Source organism: Pisolithus orientalis (genome assembly GCF_024613125.1).
Source record: "Pisolithus orientalis strain OTSU chromosome Unknown F5J12scaffold_4, whole genome shotgun sequence".
NCBI lineage: Eukaryota > Fungi > Basidiomycota > Agaricomycetes > Boletales > Pisolithaceae > Pisolithus > Pisolithus orientalis.
This window is the reverse complement of record NW_026260785.1, coordinates 1,691,235-1,717,692: the sequence shown is the minus strand read 5'-3', so window position 1 is coordinate 1,717,692 and position 26,458 is coordinate 1,691,235. Positions and strand designations below refer to the sequence as shown.

The 26,458-nt window shown below is 50.1% G+C and overlaps 6 protein-coding genes across 6 annotated transcripts; 3 read left to right on the top strand and 3 right to left on the bottom strand.

Annotated features, from left to right (window-relative positions):
- Positions 1 to 183: 183 nt before the first annotated feature.
- On the bottom strand, positions 184 to 2,491 carry F5J12DRAFT_808150 (uncharacterized protein; the record flags this gene model as incomplete). The annotated part of the gene is made up of 5 exons (XM_051744708.1): positions 184 to 238; positions 310 to 1,296; positions 1,322 to 1,645; positions 1,668 to 2,221; positions 2,284 to 2,491. Coding segments are annotated over 4 exons (1,906 nt in total), but the record flags the coding sequence as incomplete, so codon positions are not given.
- Positions 2,492 to 2,623: 132 nt separating this feature from the next.
- F5J12DRAFT_808145 (glycosyltransferase family 4 protein) lies at positions 2,624 to 5,920 on the top strand. The gene is made up of 9 exons (XM_051744707.1): positions 2,624 to 3,095; positions 3,165 to 3,410; positions 3,461 to 3,956; positions 4,025 to 4,038; positions 4,097 to 4,149; positions 4,231 to 4,430; positions 4,484 to 4,736; positions 4,787 to 5,169; positions 5,222 to 5,920. The coding sequence occupies exons 1-9, from the start codon at positions 2,976 to 2,978 to the stop codon at positions 5,671 to 5,673; spliced, it is 2,217 nt and encodes a 738-aa protein (XP_051603893.1). The 5' UTR covers positions 2,624 to 2,975; the 3' UTR covers positions 5,674 to 5,920.
- F5J12DRAFT_808135 (uncharacterized protein) lies at positions 5,902 to 7,559 on the top strand. The gene is given in 7 exon segments (XM_051744706.1): positions 5,902 to 6,072; positions 6,138 to 6,358; positions 6,378 to 6,411; positions 6,491 to 6,651; positions 6,683 to 6,953; positions 7,017 to 7,452; positions 7,540 to 7,559. The coding sequence occupies 6 exon segments, from the start codon at positions 5,953 to 5,955 to the stop codon at positions 7,143 to 7,145; spliced, it is 936 nt and encodes a 311-aa protein (XP_051603892.1). The 5' UTR covers positions 5,902 to 5,952; the 3' UTR covers positions 7,146 to 7,452; positions 7,540 to 7,559.
- A 6,995-nt stretch (positions 7,560 to 14,554) lies between these two features.
- On the bottom strand, positions 14,555 to 17,089 carry F5J12DRAFT_903752 (bifunctional tryptophan synthase TRP1; the record flags this gene model as incomplete). The annotated part of the gene is made up of 16 exons (XM_051748446.1): positions 14,555 to 14,632; positions 14,696 to 14,713; positions 14,743 to 14,771; positions 14,848 to 15,075; positions 15,159 to 15,273; positions 15,378 to 15,419; positions 15,475 to 15,614; positions 15,774 to 15,897; positions 15,933 to 15,994; positions 16,044 to 16,356; positions 16,416 to 16,518; positions 16,554 to 16,662; positions 16,732 to 16,783; positions 16,835 to 16,918; positions 16,942 to 16,979; positions 17,044 to 17,089. 16 exons carry the CDS (start codon positions 17,087 to 17,089, stop codon positions 14,555 to 14,557), a joined length of 1,581 nt encoding a protein of 526 aa, XP_051603891.1.
- Positions 17,090 to 17,246: 157 nt separating this feature from the next.
- F5J12DRAFT_961357 (DNA polymerase phi-domain-containing protein) lies at positions 17,247 to 21,547 on the top strand (the record flags this gene model as incomplete). The annotated part of the gene is made up of 13 exons (XM_051749941.1): positions 17,247 to 17,519; positions 17,584 to 18,126; positions 18,190 to 18,355; positions 18,410 to 18,594; positions 18,661 to 18,869; positions 18,939 to 19,113; positions 19,176 to 19,287; positions 19,340 to 19,539; positions 19,578 to 19,679; positions 19,738 to 19,968; positions 20,031 to 20,364; positions 20,414 to 20,994; positions 21,017 to 21,547. The coding sequence occupies 13 exons, from the start codon at positions 17,247 to 17,249 to the stop codon at positions 21,458 to 21,460; spliced, it is 3,555 nt and encodes a 1,184-aa protein (XP_051603890.1). The 3' UTR covers positions 21,461 to 21,547.
- F5J12DRAFT_397722 (muts domain V-domain-containing protein) lies at positions 21,356 to 25,777 on the bottom strand. Its single transcript, XM_051739229.1, has 19 exons — positions 25,082 to 25,777; positions 24,935 to 25,021; positions 24,787 to 24,881; positions 24,609 to 24,734; positions 24,385 to 24,554; positions 24,308 to 24,333; positions 24,167 to 24,258; positions 23,985 to 24,118; positions 23,754 to 23,928; positions 23,577 to 23,705; positions 23,394 to 23,526; positions 23,083 to 23,337; positions 22,991 to 23,036; positions 22,883 to 22,938; positions 22,769 to 22,833; positions 22,218 to 22,717; positions 22,032 to 22,168; positions 21,646 to 21,977; positions 21,356 to 21,583 (listed from the first exon to the last, which is right to left on the bottom strand). Exons 1-19 carry the CDS (start codon positions 25,658 to 25,660, stop codon positions 21,466 to 21,468), a joined length of 3,255 nt encoding a protein of 1,084 aa, XP_051603889.1. The 5' UTR covers positions 25,661 to 25,777; the 3' UTR covers positions 21,356 to 21,465.
- Between the last annotated feature and the right edge of the window lie 681 nt (positions 25,778 to 26,458).

Sequence of the window (26,458 nt, the reverse complement as noted above, 5' to 3'; positions counted from 1 at the left end):
TGCCAAAGTCGCCATCGCTTCGAAGAGCCACTTGTATCAAATGGGATATTCTGGGCTGATGAGGGTGTACTCAACGGTGATTTGGGGATACGGTGCTACCCTGAAACTTCATTATGAAAATTGCCAAGGCGCCAACTGACGAAGACCACGGATACCTCTTCATATACGTCGGCATGGAATATATATTTAGCAAAGCTGCAGGAAGCAGAAGTCGAGAAGCAGCTCAGGGAAGCGGGAGGCAAGTTATCAGAACATGGAGCACTCCTGCTCAATCGTGGGCTGCTGTTATTAAAACTCTGTTTCAATCAGGGAATATCAAAAGCCGGAAACAAAAGCCTTGGGGTAGAGATATCATTGGTACTAAAAGGAAAGAATAACCCACAGGATGATGATAACGGGTGAGCATTCGTCGAAGACATGGTATCACAAGAGACGTCGAACGGACAATATATATTATGAAGATCTCGATTATGTCGTTACCATTCCTGCTCATACCTATCGGCTTCAGCAGTATTGCCAAATCGCCTAAACCCGGCTTCCGGAGAAAGGGGCCGCCAATCATCTATCGTCTCGACTTCCTCTTCTATCGACGAACGACCGATACGCCTAGGTTCGCTGATAGGAGAAGAGCATATGTTTTCGACCGAGAAGTCAAGTCGATTTGCAAATTGGTCAGCTTTGTTCTCGTTGTCATCCTCTTCCGAGTTATCTTCCCAGCCTGCATCCGACAGGGAAAGTTCAGTACTTCCTCCTTCAAGTATACGGCTTAAAACCTCCATGTTGATACGTCTTGCGCCACGGTTGGGTTCCGTCCGTATCGGCTTATTTTGTCGTGAAACAGGGGTTGAATCCTTGGCTGAGCTTTGTGTTCCCCAGTTCAGCTCAAACAAAGGTATTAGAGCATCTCTTTCCTCTTCACTCCTAAACAGTCCCTCCAACTCGCCTTGTTCGAACAGTTCCTCATCAGAAATGTCTTGCGGCGCACTGCCCCCTCGAGATAGCGCGAGAAGCTGAAGACGCGTTGGTGGGTCTTTGCTTTGGAACGTAAAGAATTCTTCTGCTTCGTTAGGGCGCGTTAGCAAATCCGTCGCTAGAGATACGTCAAGGTTACTGTCGCCGGCATCTGTTCCGTTACCCGGGTATTCGCGAGAGGAAGAGGATCCGCGGAATGACGTGGTCGGAAATGATAGAGGATTCAATAAGAACCGACAAGCTTCATATGTACTTCCGTGGATAATCTTGCGCCGTTTTGTAGCCTGCGATCGAACGTCGGTTGAATTTTCGGGGACATTGTATCTCTGAGGGTCCACTCGTCGATGACTCGACGAAAGATCTCGAACTACTGGCACTTTCCGCGGGATTTTCGCTAGGGTCAGGCTCAATCACAAGGCTAATCTTGCGTTGCCCATCGATCTGCTTCTTCCATATCTCTTCTCGGAACTGGATAACGTCTTTAATTCCCTTTGCGACAACGGCACGTTTAGGGAGCTTTGGACGACTGCGACCCTTGTTTTTCTGCGGGAACTGATCAAGCCAGGGGACGTCACGGATCCATACCTCGATGAGATCGTAGATTGTCTTGTATCGCGATGAGACGACACCGCCCGAGAGACCAAATCGGCTTCCGAGGGCACATGCCAATTCACTTACGTGTGGAAGAGGTGCACGTATATCGGTTTCGAGCTGCAAGGATGAGGAGAGCACATGCAGTAGGGGGTGTGGGAAGGGACGTGATAGGGAGCGGCGGGACGTAAGCGGATATAATTCCCGCAAGAGATGTTGCTGTGCGAATAGCAGCGGGCAAAGAGAGGGGCGTAAGTGTAGCGAGCAGATCCACAGGAAGCCTTGTGGCAGAAGTAGGCGGTGCTGAGCCGGAATCAGGGCGAATAAGCGAGACGAGGTGTGTTTGTAGAGCTGGGAAATGGACGGAGGGGTCTGTAGAGCTAAGTGAGAAGTTGAGAAGGGAAACGACGGACTGGAAAGCGCGGGCGATGGAAAGCCGGGATTCGTCCAGGAGAAATGCGATATCGCGCAGCGAGTCTGACTTGTGCGACTCGCGGAGGGCTATTGCCACAGAAGCGCCTGCAGTGAGCTTTGCCTTGCGACCCCACCTATATCCACCGGCTGCCATTGCTTGTGCGAATATGGCTTGGGCTCGTGGGGATAGACCGGGATTGTTTAGCCTGGTCAAGACAGAATTGATGAAGATAGACATGGATGTCTGCGCGTGTCGAATATAGTAAGTGAGCGACAGAAAATAGGAAAGAGGTGCCGAGAACGTACCATGTTCCTTTTGTCGCGGGCTTCCTTGGACTGGCCGGCAAGATCCCATCCTTTTCGATTGCGGACAGCCCTGCTAGACGACGGGTCGTTGTAGTGTTCGACATGGGTAGCTAGGATGGTCTGTTCTTCATAGTGTCCGCAACTTGTGCAGACTTTGAACCCGTCGTCTTCAACGACACACTCTGCGCCGCATTCGGGACAGGACATCACAGAACGTTCTGAACCCTGGTCTGAGGCTAGGAACAGAAAAAGACACGTGCAGATCACGTGGCAAGAGGGACCCCGGAAACTCTGTTCATTCGGTTCGGCATCATCGATAGGCTTCTTTCTGGAGTGATGGCGGCGACCGACCGCAAAGCCGACACTCTCGAGATCATCGCAGACAGCACAACCGACGAGCTGGGATGTCTGTCTGCCTGTCATGGGGGTGCTGCCGTCGTCAGGCCACTAACAACCTCAGGTGACTACTGCTATTAGGGGGTTTCGTGTGGCCTTGTTCAAATCGGCGACTGGACAGACAAGCCCATCCCAGCCAGATGGTACAATTTATTCCTTCCCCTAGATTTCAATCTTGGTGACTTATCCCATATACGACCACCCGCTTATTAGCCTCCCAGCCCCGCAATCACATAAATACCTGCCCAATCCACGTCCCTTTCTTTCCCCCCAACCCAACCCTCTCTGTGTTCGCAATGTCCCCAGCAGCCAGCGTCCACCTCGAGTTCGAATCAAAGCCATCATCGGTCGCTAGGCGCAGGCTGTCCAGCGCTACGGGGAAGAAACCCCTCGTACAGGCCTATGCCAGCCTCACTGTAAGTCGCCATCGGTATCTGATCTCGATACTTATCTCTCGGCGCTGATCGTCTCATCACCCTCTCTAGCCCATGTGGGCCGGTATCGCCGGCACTGTCGTCAACGGCGGCAAATCGTTCGAAGTGGCCATCTCCGTTCACGACTCCGTCTACAACACCGACTTCTCTTCCACTGTCGTCTCATACAGCCCCAACGATCCAGCCAAGAACGCCGCCGACATCGAGAACCACGTCATTGATATCATCAAGCGGTTCTCCCAGGAACACATCTGCAAATTCCTCGGCGCAGGTGTCACCCTCAGCCTCTTGAAGGAGGTAAGTGATCTCCTGATGATTTTCGATCTTTGTTCACAGTACATCCACAGTGTCCTAACCTTTGCACGCGCCTCTGGTTCGAGTTGGACATCGTTCCCATCGTGTTCAACATCAAGGCTTTCCACACGGACTCACTCACACGTCCCAACGTCAAACATCGCATCTCGTCCACAACTGGCTCTTATGTCCCTTCTGGTGCCGAAACACCCACAGTATATGTGGACCCCTCCCCTCTCATGGACCAAAACACCCTGCAACCTGGCGTTACTAACAAGCTCCCGATCCCTCGCACGCTCGATGAGCAAGCCGATTCGGCCGCACGCAAATGTCTCATGTACTACGGCCCCAATAACAACCCACGCTTGACTATCGGACCCCGCAACCAAGTCACCGTGGACGCCGGTGGAAAAATCCACTTGATCGACGACCTCGATGTCTACAGAAAGTCAGTTGGAGAGCGCACCTGGAACGCCGTTATCAAACTTGCCGACGAAATGCGCGAGAAAAAGATCAAAATCGGGTTCTTTTCCTCCACACCCCAAGGAGGTACGGTGTTTCTAAATTTATCCGGCATACGCGGAGAAATGACATCTTACTCTTTTTGTTTTCTATAGGGGGGGTTGCTCTCGTACGTCTTCCGCCGTCGTAAACGTCAAGGGAACAAATACTTATCCACAACTTGCCAGATGCGACATGCGCTAATTAGGTTCCTGTCCCTCCTAGACGTTGACGCCGCATGGTGCGCATTATTACATGGCTTCATGCCTTCTTGCGCCTCATTTTCGGAACTAATTTGATGTCCCTGCACATGCGTGCATAGGTACGTGCCTAATCCATCGCCGAGCGTCTTCCGCACCACAAAAAACAACCACAACATTCTGCAAGGCGTCGCAGCTCCCGATCTGCGCTTGACCCAGGAGGCCAAGGATCAATTCGATGCATGGATTTTGAAGAATGGTTTGAGATGGACCGCTGAGGGCGGACCTCTTGCCCCCGGCGGTGTCGACATCGCCTTCATTGGTTAGTCTGGTCTACAAAACGGGGGTCTTGGCATTCATTGACTTCGGCCGCAGACGACCCGCAGATGCCTGGTCTTATCCCCCTCATCAAGAAAGTCCGACCCGACCTCCCCATTATCTACCGTTCGCACATTGAGATCCGCAGCGATCTCGTTCACCAAAAGGGATCTCCCCAAGAAGAAGTCTGGGAGTACCTCTGGAAGAACATCAAGCAGGCCGACTTGTTCATCAGCCACCCCGTCAGCAAATTTGTGCCTAGCGATGTCCCGATCGAGAAGTTAGCTCTGCTCGGCGCTGCCACGGATTGGTACGTATTGCCTTGGGTTTGCTAAGCGACTACTAACGTCGTGATACCAGGCTCGATGGTCTCAACAAGCACCTCAACCCATGGGATTCACAATACTACATGGGAGAATTCCGCAGCCTGTGTGTCAAAGAAAAGATGAACGAGTTGAAGTGGCCCGCTCGCGACTACGTCGTTCAGGTTGCTCGTTTCGACCCCTCGAAAGGTATCCCCAACGTCATCGATTCATACGCTCGTTTCCGGAAGCTCTTGAAGTCCTCTGGCAAAGTGGCTAATGAGGATGAAATGCCTCAGCTTTTGATCTGTGGCCATGGTGCCGTCGATGACCCGGATGCAAGCATCATATACGACCAGGTCCTGAACTTGATTCACTCGGACGACTATAAGCAGTACGCCAAGGATATCGTTGTCATGAGGCTGCCTCCCAGTGACCAGCGTACGTATATCGTGGTTTGCTTCTGGACGTGTTTTACTCACTGATTCTATAGTCCTGAACGCATTGATGGCCAATGCCAAGATTGCAATGCAGTTGTCTCTGCGGGAGGGTTTCGAAGTCAAGGTATCGGAGGCTCTCCATGCCGGTATCCCTGTGGTCGCTTCTCGCACAGGTGGTATCCCTCTCCAGATCGTGCATGGCAAGTCTGGCTACCTCACCGAAGTTGGTGATAACGATGCCGTGGCCAAGCACCTATTTGACCTCTACACGGACGAGGCATTGTACAAGCAAGTGAGCGAGTACGCCGCTTCGCACGTTTCGGATGAGGTTGGCACGGTCGGAAACGCGGCTGCTTGGTTGTACCTTGCAGTTATGTACAACCGCGGGATCAAGCTTCAGCCACACGGTGCGTGGTTGAACGACATGCTCCGGGAGGAGACTGGGGAGCTGTATGTGGAGGGCGAGCCGAGGCTGCCTAGAGGGGGAATGAAACTTCAAGGATAAATAGATTTCCCGCAACTACTCACTCACCAATCAGTGTTCCTTGTCCTGTTGCTTCTGTCCCATTTATCCCGCTGTACTATATCAGCAACGACGTAGAAGGTATTAGGTGGTGTTTCAGTAGAAAGAGATTATCTGCGTATATCGGAGTGGCTTGTATACCTGTGTATCCCTGCTGTAGATGTTTGCTGTTGTGGCTCGTAGAAAGAACGAAAAGAATTAGAAGGCTGTGTTTTGGACTGCTTTAAAGGCCTGATTTCTTATGAGGGGCCTTCATTGAACATGCAATCACCGCCCCAGTCATTCCGTACGGCCGTCTCGACACCGACTCCTTACGCGACGACTCTGAAGAGGGCCCGTTCACCTGGACCTGGGTCGCCGACGACGGCGGAGAGGCAAGTTGTGAGTATCGGTATTATCACCCTACTCAATGAGGACGGTTCTCTTTACTCGAGGCTTTCACGCAGAAACGCGTTGCGCTTGCTATCGCAAATGGGGGCGACGCGGCAACGTCTGTGCTCAATGTGAACCGTCGTGTTTCGTTCGCCGCGTCGGACGTCAGCGATCCGTGTCATTTTCCTCTGTCTTCGTCTTCGTCGGCGTCGATGCCCCTGCATTTGTCGGGACACCAGCCTGGAATGGGATTCCAGGACGATTGGATACGTCCAAGCAAAGGACCTTGCGATATGTGAAGGAGGCGTCAACAGTGCACCGGGTGGCGGTGGTTCGGACGAGAATATGGTATGCCGTCGTCCCCAATCCCACCGGTATCGTAGTGGTCGTAGATACGATTGACGATGACCTTTTGGCAATACTGCAGATCATAGACATGCAGCCCCATTCGCATCCTTATTCGGACGCGCCCATCATCCCTGAGGAGTCCGCTATGTCAATATTGTCATCACCCAGATCTTCGTCGCACAACCACCACCATAATACTACGATTGCAATGGACGACCATAATACCCGTGAACACACAATGTCACCTCCTACCCTCTGCCACACCGTTCAGCATACCAGCTTCGACCACTATTACTACTACGTCGTCTTCGTCAACTTCGCCCTCGCCCCCACCATCATCATCAACATCCTCCATGGCGCCATCGGCCGCATATCCCCCGGCGATCTACTTTTCCCCCGCAACCCCGTCTTCCGAGGCACCCACGCCTCCGTCGCATGACTACGGTTTTCGAGAACAGGAACACGAATTATGTGCTGGCCCATCCCACCACCACCACCACCAACATGGTATTACCACTATAGAACGCTCGAGCGGGGTATCGGTATCTGAATCTCGGCACAACGATACGTTACCGACGGGGAGTGGTAGTATATCGATGGGCAAGTCGTGCTTACCGCCTTCTTCACCTTGTTCGTCTGGACCAGGAAGGAAACAGCGATTTACTATGGGTCCTCGGGTAGATTGTATGAAGTGTAGGATGGGTGTCAAGGGTCATTGGGTGCATTTGGATTGAGAGAGCCTGTCTATTATGTAGACATTTTCAATTAGCCCCTGAGAGGGTCCATTACGTGATTGCGTTCGTGAACGCCGTCACTAGCGTCGGGGCTTCGGCTCTACCGTGGTAACCATTGCTTTCTCTGCTTGTCTGTGTACTATGCGCTTTTTGTAGTTCTTACTACCCTTTCAACCAAAAGAGCCTCGATGCCGCTTAGTATTCCGACTAGATGCGCTTGCTATCTGTCACGACCTAACTATGGGTGTATTGATGTGCTTGACCGCTGTGAAGTACAAATTGGACTCATTCCGCCAGCTCTCAGCAAGTACTTGTCTTTATTGCTACGGCTGTCTTCCTTTACTTCTCGTCATTACTTTACGACTTATCCCTTTGCGCCCTGTTCCCTCAGCAGCATGCCTCCCGCCACTCCAGTGAAAATGATATTTGCAGTATCAAATGTGCTCGAGTGGTCATTATCGTGGGTTTATTTCATTGACGTCTAGGGGAAACATCACTTTGCGCAGACCATAGTGCCGTTCGTGACCACATTCGGTCTCAGATGACGACCAAGGCTCTCATTCAGAATGAGCGCACCGCCTGGTTCCGTAACTCTTACATGATCGCTGAGTGGTCGATGCAAATTGCCGTCCCTCTAATACAAGCTGACCTATCGAACATCTTTTCTTCGGAAGGTACCCTGTCAGCTTTTTACTTTACAACCTTCACATCCCCACCTCGTCGACAAAAAGAGGCGAGCATACTGCCTCGCTTCTCAGTGGGGGATAAATAACTCGTGCGCTTCCCGACATACAACGCGCGGCGTTGCGGACCGCATCCGCAAAATCATCTTCATCACGCCTAATCGGACCCCCACTACCGACGAAGTGCTGCTCCCGATCAGCAACTACGTAAGTGTCATTGGGGTATTGTGTATGACGCTGGTTCTCGGGATCAGGGTGGGTTCGGACTCGCGATGAGTCGTTACCTGAACACATGTTCAGCTCGCGCAGGCCAAGGGGTTTGTCAGTGATCATGTCGCTGAAGGGAAGAGTGGATCATATTAATAAGTAAGGGGTTTCTCACACATGGCCGTATACTGGGTCGGACCCCAAGCGACTCACCACCCCGGAGAAAAGAGAATAAAAGCATCTTGGTATGATTTACTGGACCCATTCGTGGCGCACCAGCAGACGGCACTTCTGAACTTAGATGGTGGTTGATGACGCTTGCATGTCGATGAACCATACACCTGTAACACTATTATGTATGTATACGAAGCTACTTGTACGGCACTACGATACATGAGAGGGTAGATCAAATCAACTTGTTCATCCAGTACTATACCTATCCTCGGTGCCGGCACAGGTGTACTGGCAGCGATTCAGCCCGTGATGGTATGCCCCCGAATCACTCTTGAGGGCTTCGCGCCAGTTTCCTGTACGTTCTTCGTAATGATTATTTCGTTCACTTCAGGACTTCAGCGTCCACAAAACAGGAACACGGACACCTAAGAACAATCGCTGGCACCTTTTAGTGCGGAGAACGCAGTCAGTATACAGGCAATCGTAACCTATCACTTCAAAACAAGTGTTGTAAGCGTGGCTGAAAAGACATAGAACGAATTGTCGTATGGCTTTGATTTCGGCGGGTTGGGAATCTCACTCCTTCGTCAGTAGGGCAGGTTGCTTGGAATCCGTCAGCGCCCCACTGAAACACTTTCTAAACTTGGGGGGTTCGAAAGCGTGACAGCCAATCACCACCATTCCGCTCTTCTCATCCTGACATTGACCAGAGCCCACTACATGTCCAGCCTACGCTGCAGCATTTCGTCGGATATTGGTTCGTTGCGAGGATGAGTTCACTCCTACGAGAACCAGAGTGTACCGCACAACACACGCACAATGGTGACATAGTGTTGATCAAGATGAGTAGCCCGGAGCCTGATCACGAGAGGGAAGACGACGGGAGCTATGTTTGTAGTAAGATCGGTGGCTGGTTGCTGATGTCTCAAACGCAAGACGACCTACTGACGGAAGCCTTCAGGTCTACTAAGAAGAGTACAGGGCTGGCGGAGCGGTCAATGAGTGGTCCTGCGTCGGTTGTACTTTTCCCTGGAAATGTACAGTAAGCATGCTGGAAACCAATTCCCTGCGGGATTCTTACGACGATGGCGTCTTATTTTGGGGGTTTCACCAAGGGTGACACACTACCTCAGATACCAGATGTTTAGGTTACTTCTCGTGTTACGTCATCTTTGATAGGCTGGCGGGCTGTTGTCGTCCGGGTTATTACGGCCCTCACATGTGTATTGCGCATCGTCGGCTGCGTCGTAGCAAAGTATTGGAACATTGGATGGACACTGCAAAGGAAGCTCGGACGAGAGGAGTTTGGTGAGGAGATGGAAAAGGAAGACCGTCGGGTCAGGAAGGAGACACGAGAGAACGGGCTGAGCTGAGCGCATTGGCGAAGGTGAGGAGGCATAAGAGAGGCATGGAGGTGGCTATTGCATACCACGTGATCGGCTACATTACAGTATGGCCTGCACCACAGCACACTTGCAATTACCACCAGCATCGTCGTTCGTTCTCAACACACAAACGGCAGTGCAATCCAACTCACAGTACATATCAAAACTATTGATTCCTAAATGGCCAGAAACCAGTCAAAGAATCGTCTTTTCTATATTGGAAAGTCACCCTCATCAGCGCCTAACGTCCGTCAAGTAAGCAATCTGTTGCAGCCAATGCATCAGACTAATGGATCGGTCAAGCATGACTCGCAGGGGCAGTCTCAGGCTCCTGTTGAAAGTATTGCATCGAATCTTGGACAATTGGGACATGGCCTTATGGGCCGACTGGCCGCTGTGAGGAGTCGCTTCGGCCGGTCCCACGGAGGCCCGTCAAGTTCCTCTGCCAACCCCATTACATCGGAAGGTGCCCAGGAGGATCCAGAACCGCCACAAGTTGTTCAAGACGACGATGTATGTGATCTACGACGTCCAGCACTGCAACGATGCTAAGCGTGTATCTCTCGCAGAATCAAGGGCTACTCAATAAAGCAGAACCTGAACCTGACCCAGCTTCGGCGGGTGATGACCTCGATGTCGCTCAACAAGTGTTTGAGAGCATAGAAGCCGTCCCGCGCGGCGGAGAAATTGTTGTCAAAACTGTCGCGCGGGCTGGTGCCGCGTTTGCTGACCTGCAGAACTTGAATGACACCTATCTCAAACCTCTTAAAGTCTTTAATAGCATAGTTACCACTGTTGCAAACGTGCGTAGTTTATTCTGGCATCTATCTAGCAACTGAACGATCCTGCACAGGTCCATCCCTATGCCCAGATAGCTTTAGGCATTCTCATCGTCGCTTCCCAAGTACGAGTCAGGATCCTTTATCTACATTCTTTACTCACTCCGTCCTCGCGCCAGTTGATCATTACGCAAGCGAACCTAGATAATGCAGTATCGGAGCTCTTGAAGAAAGTCGGCTCCGTGTACGCTTTCCTTTCGGAAGACGACGCCATCAAGAACGTCGATAGCATGAGAGTCCCCTTGGCGAAGATTGCGCGGGCAATTAGTGCTGGTGCACAGTTCATCAAAGATTATTCAGGAACAAGAAACTTTTGTAGGTCTATTTCCGTTGTCGTTATAAAACTCTCATTTCGTCTCATACGTCCTCAGGGAGGAGACTCGGCAAGAACATAATATCCGAGACGCAGACTGCCATCAGCGACTACACGAAGACGCTAGATGAGTTGATGCAGCAATACCGAGACTGCCAGACCCGGGACATCCAGATCAACATCTACCGCGTGCTCGAAGACCTGAGCATGGAGGGTATGGCTTACGCAGGCGGCGCAGGCCTGAACACGATGAAGAAATGCCTAGAGAACACGAGGACAGAGATTCTGCGGGATATCATCAACTGGGTCAATGACCCCAGTCCCAGTGCCCCATGCATCTTGTGGCTTCACGGGCAGGCCGGAAGGGGCAAATCTGCTATTGCCCATACCGTTGCATCTTGGCTCAAGGATATGGGAGGGCTTGGGTCGTGCTTCTGTTTTGCTCGTGACAGGCAGGTTGAACGTCGGGAGGAGAAGATGCTGACATCGATTGCCCGAGATCTCGCTGGCCAATACCCCGCGTTTCGACGAGCATTAGGACACATTCTCGCTGAGGATCACACTCTAAAGACGACACCTGACTTGTTGCAGCAATGGCAGAAACTGATCTTGGAGCCGTTGGGCAAGGCCACAGGTGCTATCGTCGGAAATGTGGTAGTTGTCATCGATGCGCTAGATGAAAGTGGCCCCGACTCATCGAGGAGGCACATCCTGTCTCTTCTGACATCGACAGAAGCCGCGACCTTGCCTAAACTTCGCATCCTTTTAACATTCCGACCTCTACCGGATATTGAACGTGCTCTCCGTAGTGCTAAGCACGTCAAAGCGATGTGTCTGGACGACGTCCCTGCGGAGTTGACCCAGCGTGACGTCACTCTATTTGTTTCGAAGGCACTTGTTGACCTCAAAGATGTTGCGCCCACGGAGATACAACAGATCGTTCACAAGTCGAATGGCTTATTCGAATGGGCACGTCTGGCCTGCGAGTTTATCAACCCGAACACTTTTGGTCAGACTGTGGAAGAACGACTCAAGAGCCTAATAGCCATGCCATCCGACGACAGCAAGACACTTTTGGATAGTATGTATGCTGCCATCCTTGAAAGTGTTGTGCCAAAGTCAGGCACGCCATTCCTGCGATTCTGCTCTGTTATGCAACAGCTTCTGATGACATTCGAACCTTTGCCGATGACCGCATTGAATGCCATGCGCAGTTGCTTCCCCGATGAAAATGACCGCTACGATGTAGTCATCATCCTTCAGTTCATGGCTCCCGTGCTGAGTGGTATTGCAGACAATGCGCTGCCAGTCCGACCCCTCCATGCATCGTTTTATGACTTCCTAACTGATCATTCACGAAGTGGAGCCCACTTCGTTGACATTTCTGACTCAAGCGACCTGGCCTATGCCTCACTGCAGTTACTTCGCATGGAGCTACGTTTCAACATCTGTGGACTGCTTTACCATGCCCCTCAAGAGGGCTGCCAATCTGAACTCCACTATTTGCATCCCACACCCTCACAGTTTGGTCCCAAGAGCCTGAGACAATCCTGTTGCCATCAGGGGAGAATGCAACTGAGGTAACCTCTTTACTATGCCCCTCAAGAGGGCTGCCAATCTGAACTCCACTATTTGCATCCCACACCCTCACAGTTTGGTCCCAAGAACCTGAGACAATCCTGTTGCCATCAGGGGAGAATGCAACTGAGGTAACCCAACTACCATGCCCCTCAAGAAGGCTGCCAATCTGAACTCCACTATTTGCATCCCAGACCCTCACAGTTTTGTCCCAAGAGCCTGAGACAATCCTGTTGCCATCATGGGAGAATGCAACTGAGGTGACAGGCCCAGTGTGCCCATGTAAGGCAAGCTGGGCAGCTGGCCAGTCCTGCAGACCCCCTTGGACTTGCACAAGGTGGGAGAATTTGGGCATCAGCATTCTTGACAGCAAAGAACTAGAAGGTGCAAATGGCAGTGCAGAGAGGTATAGGTGTGGTGTGCTGCATGATATTCCTGTGGTGCAATTTTGGATAAACTTGACTCCATCCATTGCTAATGCTAATGTGACCTCATAACCTGCATGTCCCTTTCACATGACATTAACAAGAGATCAAATACTATTTGACTAGCATACTTACCTGCAACCATCTGGCTACAGTTGCAAAGGAGACTTCAGCACTCCCTAATGCACCAAGAAGACTGAGAATCTCAAGCCAGAATAGCACTCTTTCATTCTCCATGATGGCTTGCAAAGATGTTGCAAGGGAAATGTCAAATTTAGCCATTGCCAGATGCTTTGCCCAGAACTTGCATGAGTAGGATAAATGACCTGAATACCTCAGTTGCATTCTCCCCTGATGGCAACAGGATTGTCTCAGGCTCTTGGGACCAAACTGTGAGGGTCTGGGATGCAAATAGTGGAGTTCAGACTGGCAGCCCTCTTGAGGGGCATGGTGGACCAGTTACCTCAGTTGCATTCTCCCCTGATGGCAACAGGATTGTCTCAGGCTCTTGGGACCAAACTGTGAGGGTGTGGGATGCAAATAGTGGAGTTCAGATTGGCAGCCCTCTTGAGGGGCATGGTAGATGGGTTACCTCAGTTGCATTCTCCCCTGATGGCAACAGGATTGTCTCAGGTTCTTGGGACCAAACTGTGAGGGTCTGGGATGCAAATAGTGGAGTTCAGACTGGCAGCCCTCTTGAGGGGCATGGTAGATGGGTTACCTCAGTTGCATTCTCCCCTGATGGCAACAGGATTGTCTCAGGCTCAGAGGACCAAACTGTGAGGGTCTGGGATGCAAATAGTGGAGTTCAGATTGGCAGTTCTCTTGAGGGGCATGGTAGTTGGGTTACCTCAGTTGCATTCTCCCCTGATGGTAACAGGATTGTCTCAGGCTCTTGGGACAAAACTGTGAGGGTGTGGAATGCAAATAGTGGAGTTCAGATTGGCAGCCCTCTTGAGGGGCATGGTATACAGGTTACCTCAGTTGCATTCTCCCCTGATGGCAACAGGATTGTCTCAGGCTCATATGACAAAACTGTGAGGGTGTGGGATGCAAAGAATAGAGTTCAGGTTGACAGTCCTCAGGGCCAAACTCAGCATGTCACCTCAGTTGCATCCTCTCCTGATGGCAACAGGAACTCAGGAAATACAGTTGGAATCCCAGGAGATGTAAATGAAGTTCCTGCCACTCCACATGCTACCAATGGTGAGTACATTACCTGCAGGTACCTGCATTTATGCTGTTATACAATCTGACTTCATTCCAAAAAAGCTGTTCAAGTTTATGGAACACATCCCATCTGCTTTTCATCTGTCTCATCACATGCATTACCTGACAGTGAACAACTTCTTGATGGTCCCATTGAAGGCAACACTCAACTAGTACAGCTCCACCATGATGGCTGGATCAGAGGACTACAGGGTAGATTGCTTCTTTGGATACTAACATCTTTGCAATGCCCATTCTATTCCATGCCCACCACATTGATCATTCCTAGTGGCTGTTGTGTGGAGCTAGACTTGAGTAAAATGGTCCATGGAAACCAATGGCAGGAATGTTTCAAATACAATGCATAATGTTGATGTGTGCTTTATCCATGGGTCACTCTCTTTGTATTCTGATTACCAAGTACAGTGTAAGCAACAGAATTTGTTCACCACATTGGCATCTGTAATGGAATGGCACACCCAATATCACATAGTTACCCTCATATGCTTGTCGAACACCTTAAATGTACATATTACCCTACACTCAATCACTTGTAGGTTGTACCCCAACTTCAGCTAGATTCCCTCTATCATCTTTTAAATGTGCCAATCAAAGTGATTGGCCCACTGTCCAGGTAAGAGCTCAGAGATCGGTTCTACGTCTGTTATCTCTCCCTGAGAGGCACTGCATTCCGTGGTGTCAACAGAGATGGGAGGGGCTGAAAATGAGACACATACTATAACGAAGTTGGTTTCCTTTGGAAGTGTCTTTGCCCCACGAACACCCCCCACAGAGCGTGTGAAGATTTTAATGCTCGTCACTGAATATGCATTTCTATGAGCAGAAAATACTAACCTGGAATGATACCCTCGAGGTGAGTGCAACAGACGGAATCCTCTCAAAGCTTCCTCGTCCATCGCAACCTCGTACTCAGCGTTCCCGCTGTCCCTTAACCAGGAGTGTTCCGGTCCAACGTCAGGATAATCCAATCCAGCGCTGATAGAATGCGTTTCTACAATTTGACTAGCGGGATCTCGCAGGACATATATTCGAACTCCGTGCAAGACACCCGGCTTGCCTCTAGTCAGGATTACACCGTGACGGTCGCCGTCGATACCTTATCAAGTGGTAGCATACAAGGACGGTACATTTATCCATATACCCATCCTCGCTTCCTGCCCCAATGCCCAGGAGGTGCACAGACGTACCCGGGATGGAACTTGCAAAAGGACCCAATGGTATTGCTGCCGCCGCGAACGCATGCGACAACTACGTCCCGAAGTTTCCCTGTCGTCTCCTTCATCCGTGATCTGTGCTTTGATTTCACGTCCGATCACCTTTTACCAGTAGCGGATAATAGTCGGGATTGGATGAGGGCCGAAACAAGATCCGATGAGGAAATACTTTGCTTCGTCAAACAGCATCTTTCAGTGTCTCCGAGCCGGACTCGACGGGCGCGACCTAAGTACAACATATTCAGTACCTTGATTGATTTACATGATGGCAAATTGGGTACCTTCGCGTCAGGCATCTTCATACGGAAAACGTTCAGTGGTTGTCTCCGTGCATCCTGCGCACCAATATCCATAGTGCATTCCATCCCGAAAACGAGCACACACGGTCGCACCCCCCACACCATGCTGCCCGGCACCGTTTCTGTGAATTTTTCCAAGACGCTTGGCCAACAAGATCTTGGCCGACGTTCAATCTAAAAGGTTCAAAAGAATGGGCAAGCACGCACCTGGCCAGCTGCGTTATTGATTTTATTCGACCCTGTGTGGTTGTCGTGAAAGGATGGGTTTGGGCCGATTGTACTGTGATCTGTGGGCATGTACAGACCCTCTCTTTTCAGCCAGATCTGTGCACCATTAGCATACTTGGTCAGACTCTCTGCAAAGTATAGCTTGGAAGAGCGGCTCATGAAACCAAGCGGCTTTCGCTCTCAGCCCAGAACATTGGGTCATCTCGCGTCACATTATGAGCCTCCTCTAACTCGACGAGGCAGTCGGAAAGCACTTCCGGCACATACGAGCCCCCTAGCTGGCGAAGCGCGAGGGGAGAAGCGTCATTTCAGTCGGTCGAGACATCCCGGCAACGACGGGGTAATGATAGTGCGAGCTTTAAACTCCGGCAGTGAAGGAGTTGGAGGACAATGATTCCTTGAGTCCTCGACTACCCGAGGAACCTTACCAGCCGGCGCTTCTTTGATGAGGGAGACTATGCGACTCCCGACGACGACGCCATCAGCTCCAGCTTCGACAGTAGCGTCAAAGTGAACACGTGTAACGATTCCAAACCCCACGACAAGGGTGACGGAGGTGTGCTTGCGGATAGGAGTGATGATCTCGGGAAACTCGTTGTTCACGAACCCTTTGACGGAAGTGCCAGTAGTGCCCATCTGGGAGAAGTGGTATGCATATTCCGATAATGTCCCGCTAACATAGAGGAAGAACTTACACGCGAGACGATGTAAATGAAGGGATCTGCAGTGGGGGCCAAGTAAGGAAGTTGGTGCCACGAGAGGGACATAAGACAGGCTATAGCTCGCCGATGAGTTTGCCTTAACCCTCACGATTCAGCGGCATGTGTGCTCACCCAGCTTTCGTGTACATATTTCTCGCAGAATATGGACGCCTCTTCGGGTCTTCGCCGTATGCAAGGATAGGGTTGTAATAACCTGCACAAGCTAATGAGCACGAACAGCCTCATGATGTCGCATTCTGGATTCACCCATCAGAAGCACCCAAAACGTAAGGCCTTTGCTCCGAGCGACTTTTGATTTGTGCGAAAATCGTTCCATAGTCGACTCTATTTTGAAGAGCAACCTGATGTACTCCTCTTAGCGTACGAACGAGATTTGGAATGAACAGACTCACGAGGTTAGTTTCTTGAATAGCAAGACGGTCTGCGATGGGACCTGAGAATAGTTCACTAACTTCGATGATATCAACTCCTCCGGTCTGCATCGCTAAAAGGATGGGACGGAGTCATCCTCGCTCGGACAATCTGCGGTGACAAGTGCTAAAGCATGGCTTCCCTACAGGACGTCGAGCGGATGAGTTACACCTAGCAATTCAGATATCACGAAGCTCTGCTTGGCTCGCGTCAAACACTGCCTTGATAGCATCCATAATGATGCACTTGTCAGTCGTGGTGGTAAGTGTACTCGACATGGAGCTTTTCACTTCATAGAACTGGGTTGTTCAATTGATTAAATCAATTTAATTACAACAGTCCACAACAAACACGCCTGCCTGATCGAGATTGAAATTTTGAAGTCGAGACAGCATGTCTACGACACTGCCGCTTTTCTGGGACTTGTCCTCTGCTTCAAAGAAGGAGCGCGTCGACGCGTCCGTCAAGCTCATCAGCGCACTCGAGCAGTTTCAGACAAACCATGTTCCTCAGCCGGACGTCGGTTCAGACACCGAGGACGGCGGCGGCGATGCACTCGACCTCCTCAACTCGCCGGATGTGTCTTACTCGATACGTAGGCTTCTAAGAGGTCTTGCAAGTCCGAGAGAAAGCAGCAGATTGGGATTCAGCGTTGCTTTGACAGAGGTACGTTGTGTCAACCGTCCGTCTATGTGAACGAGCTTTGGAACAATATCCATAACTATTGCAGCTTCTCTCGAGAATAAACACCGTTACATGCACACAAGTCGTTTCTCTTATAAGCGATTCGACAAAAAAACAAGGCTCGATGTCGGGTCAAGAAGAACGCGACATTCTCTTCGCCCGTCTGTTTGGACTCACAGCTGTCATTCGCTCTGGCCTCCTCGTTCGTCAGACGCCTCTCCCGAGTTCTGGCTCGTCCAATACTCAAGTTTCGAGCATAGAGGGCTACGAAGAGGTATTGAAGAAGTTGATCGAGGTTGGGGAGACGAAGTCGTGGCTGAGAGAGAGCGCGTGGTGGACGGTTGGGTTGGCCATCGATGCAGTGCAAGAGTCCTCCGTGCCGTGGAAAGTGAAGGCAGTGGATACAACTGTCGAGTATCTCTTTTCGAAGGAAAAGGAGTCGTTTTGGTCGCCGGAAAAAGTTGCAATGACATTGAAGCTGCAGCCTCTCTTGCCGAACCACGATTGGGAGAGTTCGCTGGCACCTGTGTTTAAGGGCTCTAACATATTGGCTGTCGCGAATCTCGCTTCATTAGGGCGGATTCTGAAGGTATGCATCGATCCCTTGGTTCCTGCGCAGTTGGGCTCATGAAAGTCGATGTTACCATCACAGGAGTCTGCTTTAGATGATGATGAAGTTCCTAATCCTGGTTCTGGTTCATGGAATCCCCAAATCCACTTTGTCTGGGACATGCTATTCGACCGTCTCTTACCAACCTCTAACTCAATACAACCCCCGCAAGGATCTTTCCGAGAATTTTTCCGCATAGTCGTCGATGGTGACTATTCGCAACCCTTCATAATCGTTGTTATAATCTGACATGACATGTTAGATTCCTTGTTTTCCTCCACGTCGTCAGCTGAGAGGAAGTACTGGGGTTTTCAAGTCTTTAAAAAGGCGCTTACCCGCGTCAGCACCGACGAATTGCCTATGCTCTTCACCAAAAATCTCATGCGGTCATGGATAAACCACCTATCTAAAAGCGACCGCTATCTGCACAAAATTTCCCTCGACGTGGTGCGTCGTTTAAATAATTGTAGTCACCTCTGCCACCCTTAGGGGATACGATTGAAACTTCCGCAGGCAAAACACATTCAGTCGTTCGTCCAAGAAAATCCTACTTTGGGATTTCCCTTGATCCTGCAACTCACAGGCATCAATGGCAGCCAAGAATTCGACAAATTGACCCGAACAAAGACAGTGGAGTCCATTCTGTCAGTTATGGATAGCGAGGGAATCAAGAGCTACATCGTTTCTTTGCTAGACCAAGCAAATGCGAAGGACGCCGATGAGTATGTCCCACTTTCTTTTCAAATGGCCGTCAGAGCAGAAATAACTACAAATATTCATGATCACATCAGGGATGTTGCAGCTCTGAACTCTCGGCGAACTTGGATCGCAGACCAATTCGCAGCACTAATACGTAATGGATCTGTGCCAAAAAGTGATGAATGGATCCAAATTCTTCTAGACTGGTACACCGTGAACGGACTATATTCGATTCGCAAGAAATCCGGGTCTAGCTCGATACGAGCGGTTCGTATTCGTGATATTCAGACACGCGATTCTCTGATCCCTTTTTTTTATTTCCCACCCAGCTTCGTGCACTTCCGTCTCCACCGTTTACAGAAGGTTTCCAAGCCCACTGTCGTACAAGGTTGCTCAGTAGTCTCGCAGACCTCACGAGCCAAACCACGATCGTGAAGAAGGGTATGTCAAGTTTCACCTTGGGGAGCCCCCGTCGACCTGATCGCTTGGTCAGGTGACAAAACACACAAAGAGACGGCCGTTGCTGCTGACGGTGAATTCTGGATATCCAAAGTACTCACGACGCTGGCGCAATTAGACAAAGATACCAAACATGTTAGTCCGCTAGCACCCGTGGATGAGGAGAGGCAAGAGTTGTTGGACAGGGTCAAGAAAACCCATGAAAAGTTGGGCAAGGTGAGGTTCATTGTACTGGTACGTGCTCAGTGAATGTTCGTCTGATCGTGAGGGAGGTGTCCGCTGAGAAGGAGGAAATTGCGAAAGGCTTCGAACTCGTCCTTTCATCCCTAGTCCTCCAATGTCGCTGTGGAGAGGACAGTGTTGGGAATCTCGAAGTAATTTGCTGTCTATGTTATCAAACGCATTACTCGAAGGTTGACATTGACTTCCAAGGCCTGTCTCAGCGCAGCGTCGCGAATGTTCGCAGCTAAAAAATCATCCAAGAAGAAAGGCAAACAAAGTGAATTACCCGCGGAAGACGAGCCAGAACCGATTGATGTTCTGGTGGACCTGCTCATTGGGTACCTGGAAAATGCGAGTGCATACACGCGCTCAGTGGCCAACGAGGCTTTCTCCTGTGTCACTGGTGCGGTTCAGGAGAGCACAATAGATCTCGTTCTTACAGTGAGCAATATATTGTCACGTCTTGTCTTGCAAGGCTCTGACTGCAAGTTTGTATTGGCTAGCAACTTGAACGACGGAATCCAGCCGAGCTTGCTGAGGTTGAGATCGAAGAGATGAATGCCGACAGCGACGAAGAAGATGAGGACTCTTCAGAAGCATCGGACGATGACGAAAGCCAGTCTGAAGAGAGTGACGATGAAGACGCTCAGGAGACTCGGAAGAAAATTGTTGACTTGCTCAAGGCTAGCGGCATGGGCAGCGTCGAGGATGACGAGTCGGATGAAAAATCTGACGAAGAATCCGAAGAACTTATGGATGATGAACAGATGATAGCAATAGACGAGCAACTTGCTAAGATCTTCCGATTCCGGAAGGACGAGCAGAGGTCCAAGAAAGGTTAGTAGTAGTCACCTCTGAACGTCTATCTTACTAAGGTCTACGCCAGGTGTGGATGCACAACGAGAAGCAACGCACTTCAAGAATAGGGTTCTTGACCTCGTCGATACCTTCGTTAAGAGAGAACCTCAAAATCCGCTCAACATTCGACTTATACTCCCTCTGATTGACCTGGTGACGAAGAGCGGGATGGACGAGAAACAGCTCTCTGATAAGGCGAAGGGCATCCTTAATAACCGTCTTGCCAAGTCCAAGGACGTGCCAATCAATGCGACACGCGATGAAGTCGAAACCATCCTTCGCGAGGTTCACCAACGAGTTCGGAAGTCGCATTCCCCGGACAACCTCTCGGTCCTAAGCCAAAGTAGTCTTTATTTGTGCCGGGTACTGGTCCAGCTAAATGAAGATGATGGTGTGGTCCGCATATACCAGGAATCTTTGGATGATTACATGTCCCGCAAGGCATCTCAGGCCAACTTCAGCTTCTTCCAGGACTTCGTCCGTCGCTTCCAGGTACTAGGATCAAAGTTCCGTGACCCTGTTTTGACTGCGTCCTCAAACGCCGTCAATTCCTATAGGAGATGCCAGGCATTCCAACTCCTGAGCATAATTTTGAGCCAGCCAAGCAAGGTGTGTCTGTCTGTCTTTCTAGAGGTACTTGGGTGACGTTGACTGGGAGAAGGATGACCAGGCGATCACGTCGTCGTTCCAGAAGAGTCTACAGAAAACCGTGCTAGATCTCGCAAACGGAGCTGTCGACGATCAATGCAGCTGGAGTGCCAGTCAGCTGAAGGACCTATTGAAAGGCGTCCTAATCTGTATCCGCCAGGTGCAGAAGTCAAACTCGTCGCCCGGAAAGGTGATTTGGAACCCTGCTGCATGGAATGCGCTACATGCGAGACTCGCTGCTTGCGACCGTTTCAAATCGTCGTCGCCCCTCCTGAGCATGTGTCGTCAAATAGAATCAATTGCTTCTCAGCTGAAACCCGCAACTCGGAGTGGCGATGGAGGAAAACGCAAGGCGGATGAAGTGGTAGATACTACGGATTCCTCTAAAAAATCGGGTCGGAAGAAACAAAAGAAAACCAAATCATAGTAACACTATGCTCCTAATGTAGATCGATGCAGGTACATTTGGGTGCGGAGTTCTCGTAGCAACTGGGTTGCGTCTGGTGGATTTGCGAGACACTGCTGGATAAGATGAAAACAACCATGCATTCTGAAATAACACCAGGATCAATGAAAACGATTGTGTAACACCAAAAAATTGATACCACAAACCTAATTAGGCTGTTGTGAGCCTCGACGGACAGCCGGCAACGCTCGGAGCGCTCACTTGCAACAGCAAGAACCTCTTCAGAAATACCTGCCAACCGTGCGCATTCCACTCCAAACGACTCTTTAGCAAAGCCCCTGGTTAGGCGATACAAGAACGTTACGTCTCGTCTCCCGTCTATACGGGTTTCCGTCGTATAACTCATGTGTACGTTTTGAACATCCATCGGAAACCGTCGTTCCATGTCAATGGCAACAAGGGGATAATGCGTGATGAATAGGGTCTTGCACTTTACGTCCTGTATTAGGTGGTGGAGGACTGCGTCTGCAATTGCCATCTAGGAACCCGTCCGGATTCAAATGAGGCCAGGAAAAGAAATATATGTACTCACCCCATCCGCTGTGGACGTACCTCTACCAAGCTCATCAAGGATCACTAGACTCTTGGGGGTGGCCATAGAGAGGATTTCACTGGTTTCTGCCATCTCGACCATGAACGTTGACCGTCCGCGCGCTAGCTCATCCGATGCTGTAGAAATTCTAAGTTCAGGTTCAAGTCGGCCAACAAGATCCTTTACCTCCCATCCTCGTGATGATGCCGTCACACATCCCAATCCTAGCAGCCTTTGCAGGGACATACGATCCAATTTGTGCCATGATGGCAATGAGAGCAACCATCCGAACTGCTGAACTTTTGCCACCCATGTTAGGACCCGTAATGATCGCACTTTTTGGAGAATCCCCGCCCAGGCAAATTGTGTTGGGAACGAATGGATCTGGCCTCAAAGCTTCCACCATCGGGTGGCGGCCATCCACGATATCGAGAACATCGTCTTCAGTAAACTCGGGTCGCACGTAACCATCTTGAAGCGCGACCTGCGCCAAACTGCAAAGACAATCGGCAATTGCCAACTTACTCACAGCGTCACGTAAGACAGGATAGTATGATTGCATGATATCGCCCAAGAAAGACTTGTATGCTTTGTTAGCTTCAGCCGTGAGCAATTCCTGATACCGTGCTCGCTCCTGCAATAGCTTCTTGACTTCCGGAGTATAGTAACGTCTCAGATACTTTGTGCTGGGTAACCATAGAGTAACGATTCACAGCAATACAGGAATGGAGCGTTACCTTGACACCAGTTCCCAGCCAACAGGAACCTCGCGATTATCAGCTTTCTTTACTTCTACGAGATACTAGTAGCCGTCAGGGTACTTAGAAGCCACAGATAGCAAAGAAGAGTACCTCAAAGCCAAGGACTGTAGTCCACTGCAGTGACGGTATTCTGAGAATTTTGCGGACTGAATGTGTTGGTATGAAATGAGTGATTTCAACAGCAAAGGATCAACTCACTTCTCTTTAGTTCCTCCGATAACTCAGACTCAACGGTTTGAATCATCTAAAAAGGTCGATCATGAGTTCCGACAGTAAGATATAATACGCACCAACTGTAGCTCGACCAACGCAGGGTACTTCTCGTCATCTTTCCATAGGGACACTTTGGATCCTTGGGCAGCCTCTTCCAAGGATACGGCACTCAGCAGGTCACGCATTGGTGCCTTAAGTTTCGGGAGCGCCAAAACGATTTCGTTCAATAGTTTGGATGTGAAGCCACCGCTAGGCTCGTTTACAAGACCGTCAAATGCGTTTGCGACCTTGTTGAATGCGGGAAGAAGTGTTGCAAGCTCCTTGGGAGAACACTTCATGCATACGCGATTCAGCCGCACACCCGATCTAACGAGTTCAGCGTACTCACTTGCCCATACTGAATCCGACAGAGTCCTTTCGCAAGGTCTGGCAGCTTCCTCATAACCTGCCGAAGCGCAACCAGTCTTTCGGAGGTACAGGCGATTATCTCTTCGATGGCATCTACTCGCTGTTGCAGGATCCTGTTGAAGTTAGCTTCGCAGAAACTCTCTGTTTGAAACAGGCCACTAACGTCTTATCGGTGAGTGGTCTGCCCACCCAATTCTTTAGTAGTCTGGCCCCAAACTTAGTTGTCGTGTGATCAAGAATCCACATTAACGACCCTCTGGTTGTGTAGTCTGTCTGGTTATGGTAAATTTCTCTGTAAGATGCATTAGACTGGATTCTAGGGTGCTAAGAGAGGACCGACAGGTTGGTAAGAGTGTTAGAATTCAACAACATGTGAGTCCTGTTAGCGAACTTCGAGAAAAATTTGGCGCCAAGGAATGCATCCGCTATACTAAATGCCGAAAGGTACTCAATAGCGTGCGCAAGAGCTATGACAACTCGCTGCGGGAAGTTCGCAATAATGCCAAGGACACCCTCTGAAAGGCCCAAAATGAATAGCAGAGTGGTGATATTAAAAGACACAGTCTCATACCCATTTTGGGATCCTTCATGGCTCCCTGTTTTGCCTTATCATTGTAAAACTGTGTTACAAAATCAAAGGCTGCTGTGTACTCCATGGGACTCTCGTAGCGTTCGATTCGAACTCTATGCTCGCCTGCTGCGGAGCTGCAACTCCCTGTTAATACTGGCGAGAAGCCACGGGGGAAATTTTACCTGGCAAAATGTTTCAACACCTTCTCTGTCAATCTACTCAATCCCTGCTCCGGAAGTACCAGTTCTGCTGGCCGAGTGTGTACAAGACGTGTCTATTGGAGCGTCACGAACCCACGCCTTGTCATACCAAGAAGAGCTGACCTCTAGCTCAGAACGCATAATCGAATCTACTCCGGGTAAGCAGAAAAGACGAGCAAGTCGAACATAACTCGACTAACCATCGAACTCGTCCCATATAACATCACCAGTACTGGGTGTGATAGCGATCATTGCTATCGAGACTTGGTCGTCAGGGACGGCTCCACGGCTGGGTGACTCGAGGAAACAAGCAAGCAACGGAGCACCATACTTGTCAAGGTCGTCGGTAGATCCGACTTCATCAACGTATCTGCAAATAAACAGCATCACAATCATGTTGACTCTCCCCAGTATCACTGCGTACGTTGTGGCAGTATAAAGATAAGTGAGTTTCCTCTCAAATAGCATGTTTCTGGTTTCACTTGCTTTCTTGAGCGCTGCTGTCTCTGTCTGCTCCACAATTCCGACCTTGTATCCCTGGGAAAGGAGCCTAATGGCTCAGGTAAAACTTCAGAATCGCCACTAGTAGAAAATGGGCTTACTTCTTGACATGTACATCACGCCTATGAGTGGGGATACCAGCAGTCATGAGATTGCGTCGCGGGTAGGCAATTATGCCAAGTTCTTTGCTGGCTATCTGCGGATATCTCTTAGATAGGTGTCCCGCTGCGCTACTCCCGGCAAGCGTACCGTAGCGCTTTCTTCGTAGAAATAATATTTGTAGCCAGATTCAATCATCAGAACTACCCCCGGATTGTCTTTGATAAGTTTCAATGACTGTGTAAGAAAGTAACGCTTCCTGAGAAGAGTCAGACCACCAAGTTTAGGGATACCCACTTGTAGTTCCGCAGGAGTGTATGGCAGCCCACTCGGCCCAATCTCTTCTGAAGCTCCTTTGTTTCGTTTTATACTAGGAGCACTCGCCTTGCCCTTCTTTCTGACGGGCTTATGCGAGAACAAATCTGTCAGCTCCTTGAACGCTACGTCGGAGCGATCGGATTCAGGGCCTCCATCCTCATCCTCTCCACTCACTTCCCCCACGTCTGAGTGTGCGGCTTGCTCTTGAATATGCTTAGGACGAGCGAAAATGTTGTTTTCCCCTAGTAGGACGCGTTTGAACTCCTCGTGTCTCTTCTTTCTGCCCTCGTCCATGGATGATGCTCTTTCAACAGTTGCTGAAGACGGCTGACTTGGGTCGAAACGCCAGTATTCCAAGGGACGGCCATCCTGGCTTGCTTTAAGTTTTTTGATGGGTCGCTGCTCAACCGCCTCTGAATCACCAAGGGTCAAGTCTATGACAGGGCTTCCACTGTCGTGTTGACGCTTCTTGGCCGGCGACGAAGTCTGGGAGAAGTAGGCAGAGATACGGGACTGACTCTGCATCCCCACTGGCACTGCGGGCGATTTTCGACTCATTGTAAGACGATGTTCCTCAAGACAGAGAGGCACTAGTTATAGCCGTGCGGACAACCTTGGTTGGCACGTGACGTCATGCGAGGAGCAAGTGCATGTCCTTGAAGGAGCTCAAGGAGCCGACCAGTATTTGGTAAGCAGTATCGGGTGCGCATTTTTAACTAAGCCGGTAGTCTGAGAAACTGCGGACTGTGCCATCGGTACAGGATAGGACAGGGAACTACTTGGATCGACGAAAACAGACTCGTGATCGAGACTTCCCGCTGATTCTCAATGCCATCATGCAAATCACACCTAAGATAAAATCCTTTTGATGCCGTTGCCGTTGATCAGGAATAGAATTTCGCTCCCAGTAAACAAGGCGATAACCGAGTGGACTTTCTGCTGTGATGGAGGGCTGTCTCAAATCACCCAGTAAGCATTTGAGTTATTAGGTATGGGACCTTAGCTCGTTTTTGCTCCCGTTCCGTTTGTCAGTCTGTGTCAGTTGCTGTCATTCGACGCTCATCATTGATGACGCATATGTATGTAGATTTATTCATCGTGACCTGCGAGTCGTCGTTGCTCCCATCCGGGCCATCCTTCGACCTTTAACCCTTCTGAACAAACCACACACGAACATTCTGGCCCTGCTGAGAGTTTATTTGCCCGAAACTGATGATGGAACACGCAGTATCATGCACTTCAGACCGTTTATAGGGCAAGTCTACTGCTTTTACCTCGGCCTGGTCTGCACCACTTCATGTCATCCAAAGTGACGGTTCAAGCTACTTCAACTTTCTGTCATGTCTGACCTCGCAG